The sequence below is a fragment of the Psammomys obesus genome, unplaced genomic scaffold (assembly GCF_907164565.1).
Source record: "Psammomys obesus unplaced genomic scaffold, mPsaObe1.curated_primary_1811, whole genome shotgun sequence".
NCBI lineage: Eukaryota > Metazoa > Chordata > Mammalia > Rodentia > Muridae > Psammomys > Psammomys obesus.
In genome coordinates this window covers 3,722,570-3,733,079 of record NW_026596131.1, presented here as the reverse complement: position 1 = coordinate 3,733,079, position 10,510 = coordinate 3,722,570, and the positions used below count along the sequence as shown (strand labels likewise).

The 10,510-nt window shown below is 51.4% G+C and overlaps 1 protein-coding gene across 1 annotated transcript; it reads left to right on the top strand.

The window, feature by feature from the left end:
* The first annotated feature begins 275 nt into the window (after positions 1-275).
* On the top strand, positions 276-10,510 carry Cacng1 (calcium voltage-gated channel auxiliary subunit gamma 1). The gene is made up of 4 exons (XM_055592068.1): positions 276-510; positions 8,557-8,631; positions 9,728-9,865; positions 10,284-10,510. The coding sequence occupies exons 1-4, from the start codon at positions 276-278 to the stop codon at positions 10,508-10,510; spliced, it is 675 nt and encodes a 224-aa protein (XP_055448043.1).

Here is a 10,510-nt window from a genome sequence, read left to right as displayed (position 1 = left end):
AGAAAAAGCCCTGAAACCTGAGCAGAAGGCATCTTCAGCGACACGCCTAGAGACAAGCATTAATAGAAGCCTTCCTCAGGCCCATGACACGTCTGAGCAGCTGCTCTAACTGCCCAGCGTCTCTCAGTCCCAAGGCCAGCCCCCTCTGGCTCAGCCAGGCACACTAAACTTAGCTTCCACTCCCAGCTCCATAGAACTGCCACATCTAGCCTACCTACCCCTGGGAGACTCTGCTGCCGCCTCTCGCCCGGCACAACCGCCCCTCAGCCGCCATCATGTCACAGACCAAAACAGTGAAGGTTCGTCTGACCCTCTTCTTCATCCTGGTGGGCGGAGTGCTCGCTATGGTGGCTGTGGTGACTGATCACTGGGCTGTGTTGAGCCCACACCTGGAACACCACAACGAGACGTGCGAGGCAGCCCACTTCGGCCTCTGGAGGATCTGTACCACTCGTGTGGCTGTGCGTGACAAAGAAGACAAGAGTTGTGAACACATCACAACGTCAGGGGGTAAGGTTCGCCATTCTCTCTACCTCTTTCCATTTCTTGTCCTTCCAAGACCACCAAGATAAGTTGCCCGTGGGAACAGAGTTGTCGCCAGCCTTTCCTGCAAGGGAACAAGATGGGAACAGTCTGGGGTAGCATTTATGGCCAGAGCCAACAGGGAAAATGAGGGCATTTGTTTCCAGCTCCATCTTGTAAGGTCTGGGTTCTTCATCCTGTGCAGGTTGCTGGACCAGTGTGAGTTAAGAGACTTCAGCAACTGCTGGCCCATCAGACCAGGAATTTGTGGCCCCAGAAGCACACACTCGGGGATGATACAGTGGCATCTCAGCTCCATTTCCTCCCTGAACAGGCAGGCTGGTGACCCTAAGGTCTCAGCCTGGAGGAAACTGTGGGGCAGGCCAGCTCCTTGTAGGCTCTAGCTCAGCGGTTCCCAGTCTTTGGGTTGCAACCCCTTTGGGGATCAGATATCAGATATCCTGCATATCAGACATTCAGCAAAAGTACAGTTGTGAAGTAGCAATGAAATAATTTTATGGTTGGCGGGTCACCACACGAAGAGCTATAGTAGAGAGTCACAGCATCAGGACCGTTGAGAACCACTGCTCTGAGCAAAAGTACAGGCAAGACTGCCTACTGGCTAGTTTGTCAGGCTGTGTAACCGGGTTTCTGGCTCGTAGGTACTAAGAACTTTGAGTTCGTGGAAGCAGAGCATGAAATCAAGCGTGAGGTCCTTGGAGGTTGGGGCGGGGCGAGGCTGCCACGTGGCTACGGAGCAGAATGTGGTACGGGCGCCTTGTTAGGGCCTGTGGGCCTCCCGTGTATTCTTCCTTAATTTGCTTCGCTCAGGTTCCCAGCGTTTCCTTCTGGGGTGATTAAACGGGAGTCTTCCATTCTCTGCCCACACCTTGCAAGCAAGTTCCTTGCCTAGGAGCTGGGGCATCAGTGTGATGTGTCTCCTTCCTGCCAGTGTAGAGCCCCTGGGATTCAGAGCAAGCGGAGCACGCGTGGTGAAAAAGAACACCTCAGGGAGTAAGCAGTCCAGGCTGTAGCCGCCACTACCCACTGCCCTCTTGAAGGACTTTTTCTTGCTGTCAGACAGAGTCTTCAACTAGCTGGCTGTCTTGTCCGTTTGTGCAATGGATGGGGATGGAACCCAGGGCTTTGTGAATGGTAGGCAAGCAGTCTACCAACTGAGTCACATCCCTTCCCCTAAGAAGGACTAGTGAGAGAGGACAAGGTCCATCTCAGCCTCTGCCTCACCTGTGTGAAACAGTAGGATCACTTCTAGAATTTAAGTGTCCCTAAAGCCTCCATGGACCACAGCATGTGTGGCCTCCATCCTGATGTGGAATGACTCCATTCCCTGCGCCAAGTCCTGAGTCTCAAGGACCCAGCAGTCTGCATGTGGAGTGAGGGGTTCGCCCTCCCTCCTCTTCCTTAGCTCTTGCTTCAGGAAACCCAGGTGACACTCACCACTGCTGGGAATCCAGAGATTGGTAACCACTCAGCTGTCTTGGAAACACAAGAGTCTCAGGGTGAAGGGTATTGATGGGCATGAGCATGTGCTTGGAGGGTATCACATAGCCTGATGGCCACACCCTTGGCCGCTCTACATGCTCGTAAACAGAGGCATCATCTGGCCCACTCCCTGGGCAGGGCAGAGCAGAGTAGGGCATGGCAGCTTCTCCAGGGATCTTGCCTGAGGGGGGACGTTATGGCTCCGTCCACCTGTCCTTAGAGCTGTGTGCCTTTTGAAGTCAGAGCAGATGAGCCGTGTCTACCCAGAGAGAGAGAGAGAAAGGGAGAGAGAGAGGTTGGCGAGAACACCAGCCTCAGGAGACCAACAGGCAAGCTTGGCCTTGAGCCTAAGTAGAGTCTGTTTGCTGTCGTGCCCTCATCAGCTGTGAATCACACTGCCCACACTTGCGACACTGGGCCCAAGCTTCCCAGTTGTCCTCCAAAGCCCGTCCCTGCACTCAAACGGGCATGGTTTTCCTTCCCCACCCACCCTTACCTCTTGCGTGCTCCCTAGGACCTGTCTTTTTGAAAGACAGCTCATACAGTGTTCTCTCATTTGCTAACAACTGTAAGAACGGCACATCCATGTAGGGCTCTGTGCTATCAGGGCTTTGCATACATTAACTTTGGGCAATACCAGGGAAAAAAATGACTAGGGGTGGGAAGAAATAACCCCTCAAGCACAGATTCTTCTCCCTCACCGACACAATGAGAAGACAGGATTGGGAACAAAAGGATTCTTTATTTTCAGAACTCTGGGCATTAACTAAAATCTTCCAGCAAGAAAAGCAGGAGAGCTGGAGAAACCGTGAATTTTAGGGTGCTTTGATTTCCTCCATGAAAACTACTATCTTCAAAACAACAACAACAACAACAACAAAAATAGTGTCTGGCTGATGCTAGAGTTGGAGGCGGAACAGGTTGGCCCTCTTGCAGAGTCCCTCTCCCAAAGCACTGGCATTATCTGAAAAAAATTTTTTTGTCAGTTTGCAAAAGTCCTCGATTGCAAAGCTGTGACAGGCAGATGCATACATGTTAGAATATCTGTGTTAACTGATGGCCAAGCTACCAGAACAGAGGCTTCATGCTCAAGAGTCACAACATTAGCTCAAACACAGCAACAGGAAGAAACCTCAAGGAGAACCAGACTTCCTGAGTTGTATATATAGTTAAAATCTACCTAGTTTGTGTATGTATGCTCCATGGTGTTTACAACAGTGACAAAATTGCCTAATGATGCATTGCCCAGAATTATTCATGATGCTAAGCCACACAACTGCACCGACTCCTCTGATCCCACATCAGCCTCCAGGTGGCCCAAAGGTTCATCATCATTTCACGCCACAGATGAGGAAAATGAAGCTCAGAGAGCGTGAATAGCTCGAGTGAGGTTATGTGATTAGTTATCAGGAATTTGTCCCTAATCCTTTGCCTGCTGCATCTGCTCTCTCAGTTACTACATCACATAGGTTTTCACTCCACAGATGGTTTTCACTTGACAAGGAAGAACACCGAAGGCCAGCATGGCCTTCCCTGGATTAACCACCTAAACAAGGAGAGGTTCAACTCTCAGGTCTTAAACCCCGACGCCCTTGCTCTCCAGAACTTCCCATAATTTCCAATGCACAATGCCCCTAAAACTGATGACTCCAGAGGCCATGAGGAGACCCCACATGTGACACGACGTGGTCAGACCAAGAGCTGATACAAGGAGGGAGACCACGCATCATCCAGCAAGCCCCAGAAGAACCATCCCCCCGCCCTTGTCTCTTTCAGGTTCTGCCTCTCCAGGGCAACCCCAGCATCCCATTCTCTGCATGTGCATTCTCTGCTCGGTGAAGGGATTGCGGGTGTTAGCAGAGCATGACTTCGCTGAGCCCAGGAATCTCCAGGGCTCCTGCCTCTGCCCATGTGAACCCATGCTGAGGCCCCCGCCCCTACCTTTGTGAGCTCCTGCTGGAGATGGGAGCTTTAACTAGACTCCCCCAGTTCATCTCAGGCCTTCTTCTGTGATGGTTGGGAGAACACGCCTCTTAGAGGCTTGCTGAAGGCAGTGTGAGCGTTGTATGTGAGTCTTTATAGTTCCTGGGGGCTTACACACATCAAGCCATTTTCAACATATTACCTCTGAGCTACCGGTACTTGCTACCCTGGGGAATCTTCTCAGTGATTACTCAGAGCTATCCCCTGTCACCTCAGCTTCACCTTGAAGTTTCATGCGCCTGCTATTCTGGTTGCTTAGAAATTGCCACCCTGGATTCTACCCTGAACCCCACTGTGGCGTTAACCAGTTACGCCCTGCCCCTGTTCCCAGGCGAGCCTGAGATGAGCTCATTGTTTTTGTTTGGTTTCATTTCGAAGATAGGATTTCATTAAGTAACCTTGGCTGGCCTGAAGCTCACTTTGTAGACCAGGCTGGCCTTGAACTCACAGAGATCCTCCTGACTCTGCCTCCCAAGTGCTGGGTACACACCACCACACCTGGCTGTGTGTATTTTTGTGGTTGTTGTTTTGTTTTTTGAGACAGAGATTTGTAGACCAGGCTGGCCTTGAACTCACAGCAATCTGCCTGCCTCTGCCTCCCTGAGTGCTGGGATTAAAGACATGTGCCACTTTGTCAGTCTTGTGTGTATTAAGGAATAGCCTAGTTCACATTTTTATAGCATGGAATCTTGTAGAAATAGAAATCTTAGAATCACAAGCCAGTTTCGGAGACAAAAGGGATGGCAGTAACCTCTGAGACCCTAATTGTGGTTCTGGATCCTCTGGGATACAGGGCACTAGGATCTCGGCTTACTGGCCTAAAACACTGTCTGTTAGTACGGTGAGGGGACAGAGGCCACCAAGGCAGAGTTTGAGCCCCCAAATCTATGCAACGGTGCGAGACCTCATGTTGGAGACAAGACACGACGCTGGAGAGGCAGAAGCAAGAGGGTTCAAACTCTGTAGCATGCATAAGACCACACTAACCCTCACCTCTCCAACCTTACCTGTGACTAAATGGCCCCCTTAGGACCTGCTTCAGATGGTGTGTGTGTGTGTGTGTGTGTGTGTGTGTGTGTGTGTGTGTGTGTGTGTACTCACTTACACATGTATGTGCAGATTGACGTGAAAAACAAAGGTCTACACGAGATGTCACCGTTATTCTCCACCTTATGGTTTGAGGCCATCTCCTACTGAGCCTGGAGACTTGGGCTAATGTTTCATTGGTTAGGCTCGCTGTTAGTCCTAATATCCCCGGTGGAGTTAGACGGGCTGGCCAGCAGCCCTAAGAATCCACTTGTCTTTGGCCCCCCAGCCTGGAATCGGAAGTTCCTGCTGCCACACCTACTGCTGCCCCACCCCCATAGGTTCTGAGGATCAAACTCAAGTGCTCACAGTTGCACAGCAAAGCGAGTTGCTGACGAGGCCATCTCTTCCGGACTCTCTTTAATGCTCAGTTTCCCAAATACTACCATCCATCAAAGGAGGAAATAGGACCCTGTACCCTCTTCTAAAGGTGCTGGCTTGATTGCTCTGAAGTGACTACTCCTTCTTCAGGGCCATGGGGAACTGTGAAAGGTCCCTCAGGCAGCCACAAGGGCCAGGAGCAAATGGATTTCTCATGGGTTAAAAGTCAGGAACATGGGCCTTCTTCATTCTCTGTCCTCCAGTCCAAAATTGAGCATATTGGAGAAAAACTGAGGTTTCCAGCAGTGCTAACATCTCCCACCCCATCACCCACATTTGAGGAGGAGACAGTGCATGCACTACCCAAGGAAAAGAGCCCCAGTGCCATCAGCCTGGACCCCCATAGGCATGCAGCCCATGCCGGTGCACTTGTGTCTGCCCTGATATCCAAAATGTCTGCCCGCACACTGTTGTCCGCCCCCGGTGGAGCCTGGCATTTATCTGGTGGCAGCTGACTCCATGATGTGCAAGAGCCGCCTCTGCAACCCACAAGGGTCACCCAACCGTCTGTGGCCGTGAGGCCCCCGAGGCCGCCTGTACCTCAAAGCTCTCACTCTGAAGGCTCTTAACTCACAGGCAGTGAGTAGCTGGGAAAGCAGCTGACCAGGAAATACACTTGAATCCGGTCCATTCTTCTTGGAGGGTTTTCAGTGGCAACTGAAATCGGCCCTTAAAGAACGAAACAGAAATGTTCTTTTGTCTGGAGGGAGACCCGGAGAGACATGTCACAGAGCGTGAGCCGTTTTGAGGCAGTGATTCAAGAGAATCTGCAGCAACCGTTCTCATAAATATAAGAGGGTTGCATTATGCTTTAAAATAGCCGTGGATGCTGAGAGAAAAGAGCAGTGTTGAGGCTGACATCACAACCGGTCGCCAGACACCCCAGGTAACTTGGCTCAAAAGAAAAGCGATTTAAATATAGAAGCTTGGGGAAAGGCAGCTGGCTTCTGGGAACAGTCACTGCTACTAGGCCAAACCCCATCTCCAGGCATCCTGGTCCTCGACCTCCTCGGGAGAAGCAGCAATTGAACTTTGGAGGTGTGGGAAGGGACAGAATTAATCCTCAGTAAGATGCTGTGGCCAGATAGAAGGAAACCTTCGTCCTGTTTCAAGCCACGATGGTGGCAGCCTTGGGGCACATATCTAAGAGAAACTGGGCACTTTTTGGAGTGAGCAGTCAACTGTAGCCTCAGAGTAAAGCCATGAATCCACACTCAGTGCCACTGAAACTGAATGCAGAGATGTCTCTTGTACTAAGGGAGACAGAAACACGGGAATGACACCGAGACAGGGCCTTACATAATTAAAAAGCAACGTAATTTATTTTTCTTAAAAAGCAGAAAATAGGGCAGAGGGTGTGACACAGTGGGGAGAGCTTGCACAAAGCCCTAGGCTCCATCCCCAGTGCCATCTAAACCAGAAGTGGTGGCAAGTACTTTTATTCCCAGCACTTAGGTGGTAGAGGTAGGTAGATCAGAGTTTTAGGATTATTGTTGGCTATATTTAGATATGCAGTGAATTCAAGGCCAGCTTGGGCTATATGGCATCCTGTCTCAAAAAAAAAAAAAAAAAAAAAAGTGTGTTGGGGGGGTAATATAAAATGACCCATTCGTGTACTTTTGTTGCTGCTTTTTGTTTTTCAAACAGGGTTTCTCTGTGTAGCCTTGGCTGTCCCGGACTCTCTTTGTAGACCAGGCTGGCCTCAAACTCACAGAGATCTGCCTGCCTCTGCCTCTCTGAATGCTGGGATTACAGGCATCCACCACCACACCTGGCTTCTTGTACTTTTTAACTTGGATTGCAACTATACTTTGATGTCATATCTAGTTGTGAAAGCAACTAAAGGCCGGGAGGGGGTGGCACATACCTTTAATCCCAGCATTCAGGAGGCAGAGGCAGCCAGAGCTGTACCAATAAAACCTTATCTCAAAAAAAAAAAAAAAAAAAAACACAAACAAACAAAAAAAAAAAAAAAAAACAAGAGAGACGGGAAGAGAGAAAGACAGAGCTGGAAGTAGAGTTATGTATAAGATCGTCATGGCTGTATTTACTCTCAGCCCATCTTCTATTGCCCCATCCTGTCTACAGACCATCCACGGTTGTCATGACAATGCTCAGTGGCCAAGAGGCTTGCCAGAGAAGGTTTTGTCTAGAGTCCACATGATTCAGGGTATAAAGAAGTGACATGCAAAAGAGCCCGTTTTAGGGCAAAGCTGGGTTGCCAACCTGGATGAGCATCAGAAAAATGTTCTGTGTGTGTGTGTGTGTGTGTGTGTGTGTGTGTGTGTGTGTGTGTTTCACACGCACCTGTATGTATGTGTCTATGGAGGCCAGAAGTGGACCTACGGCATCTTCCTCAATTGCTCTCCACCTTGTTCTTTGAGGCAGGGTCTCTTACTGAACTGGAGCTCACCGATTGGCTGGCAGCTATTCCCTGCCGGTCAGTGAGTTATAGGGATCCACCCCACCCCCCAGTGCTGGCACTATAGACATACATGGGGATGCTGTGTGACAAGCACCTTAACAGCTGAGCCATCTACGGAGCCCCTGGAAATCCTTTTTAAAATGCTGCTCCCCAGGTCGCAGTGTGAATGGAGGATAGGGATCTGGTTCGGGTTTGAACGAGGTCTCTCGGACTCGTCACTATTAATATTTTGCCCCCGGGTAACTCCATGCTGTGGCAGGCTGTCTTGTGAGCTGAGGGGGTTTTAAGAACAATCCCTAACCTCTAGGCATTGCCCAGGGCCCTGGGGGAGGGATCCATGTGCTGACCTCACTGCTTATTTACTAAGCCCCCTCCCTCGGGAACAATATGAGCTCGGGTCTCAGTTACCCCAACTGCCTAATAGCCTCAGGGTTTGCATGCTGCCTGCCCTGAGAATCCATCATCCTTTATTCCCTGATGCTGTCCCTTTGCTGTCCTTTATCTGCTGAAATGGCATACTCATGGTCAGGGAAATGTTTGGCCCAGATTCAGAATGCGGGGGAAGATAGACAGGCAGCCAGAGGGTCCCTCCATGTCCTGCAGCAAGACCCCTGCCCTTTCCACCAGCTCACAGACTGTCTCCTCCTCCTCCTCAGAAAAGAACTGCTCCTACTTCAGGCATTTCAACCCAGGAGAGAGCTCGGAGATCTTTGAATTCACCACTCAGAAGGGTGAGTGGGAAGCGACAAGTCTGTCACAGGCTGACTCCTGCTCGGGATGAAAAGCAGCTGTGGGCTGGTGCCCAGTCACACCTCTACACACACACAGAGCCGGTCCCCCACCCAGGACTTGGAGCACATTAGATGGTGTCAGGGCGGTGGGTAAAGCAGACAGGCTGTATGCCACAGCAGGAACAGAGCCCGGCATTGCCCAGAGAGCTTTGGAAGAGGCGCGGCTGCTCACAGTGCCGGAGGAAGGGATGGGCGGGTGACAGTCTCAGCGGGGGACACCGGGAGTCCTGCCCACACTTAACTAATAGCTCCCTGCGCTGAGGAAACATGGGCTTGTTGCCCTTCATCCATAGAAGCCAGAGACCTCGTGAGCAGCTAGAGCCTGGCCTGTGTGGGAGCGGGCAGCCACACAGTGTATATAAAAACTCCTGCTCGTGCTAGCAGACCCTCGCATGTAGGCACATGCACGCAGCAGCTGAGCCTCATGCCTGGGGCACACATACACACTGAGAGCCTGAATGCAGGGAACACTCACACACGCACACAGAGACAGATATCTCATATATGAGGTACCTATAAGTGCTCGAATACAAAAAAAGCACACATGTATAATGACAGATTCTGTGTCCCATTCACACATAGTCTCACATGCAGACACAGGAGGCACATACTCTGATGGGTGCTAACGAAGCCCACACACATCCTCACGCTCACGTGCTAGGGAACACCCACACTCTGTCAGTCTCCCAGAGTCCCCTTGTCAATCCAAGACAGACCACCCACAGCTCCGTGCCTCCTTCTGCCTGTCACTCAAGAAGGCTTTGGCTCCAGGGACTTCTCTAGCCACAGGGCGGCCTCCTTCCGAGGCCTTCACCTCAGGGAACCTCAAAGCTTAGTGCCCTGGAAAGACACGCGTGAGTCCAACCGTCAGCCTCTGGCCTCGCTCTTCCCCAGCACCAGACTTGGAGTGAGTAAGCAAGTGAGTGAGCCTCAGTCAGGTGTGAAATGGCAATCCAAGCTGCGAAGCTTCAGGGGAGACCCGGCGGCAGGAAGTGCCCAGAGAGGCTCTGGTTCTGAGGCTCGCCCTGTTTTGCAGAGTACAGCATCTCGGCGGCGGCCATTGCCATCTTCAGCCTCGGCTTCCTCATCGTGGGTTCCATCTGCGCATTTCTCTCCTTCGGGAATAAGCGTGATTACCTGCTGAGGCCAGCATCCATGTTCTATGCCTTTGCAGGTAGAGTGGGGTCCTGGGTGGAAGGGAGACTCCCTGGGGCTCCCCACTCCGTGCTCAGGCTCCACACACGAACAAACTCAGTCACCACCCCCATGACCCCAAGAGGGCTAGGAGGGAGAAAGTTTGCTTTGTCTCCCCCTTTCCCCCCAGTGACACCACCCTTGGAAGGGACAATGATGAACCACCCCAGAGGGCAATAAAAAAAAAAAAAAAAGGAAGCAAATGTGGCCAGTCTCTAGCTAACCTCCTGCGGGAGGTGGGAACTACAGGGTGGGCGTGCACCATTTTTACAGATTCCCAGTTAGAACCCTTTAAAAGCAGTTTCCTCTCAGGGCCAGGCAAGAGACAGAGATTGGGGGAGGGCGGGAGTGGCAGCAGGAGAACCACCATTCACTGGGACTCCTGGCTTGGTCCCCAGGGCTCTGCCTTATTGTCTCTGTGGAGGTCATGAGGCAATCGGTGAAGCGCATGATTGACAGCGAGGACACCGTCTGGATCGAGTACTACTATTCGTGGTCTTTCGCCTGTGCCTGTGCCGCGTTCACCCTGCTCTTCCTCGGAGGGCTCTTCCTCCTGCTCTTCTCCCTGCCCCGGATGCCCCAGAACCCCTGGGAGTCCTGCATGGATGCTGAGCCAGAACACTAG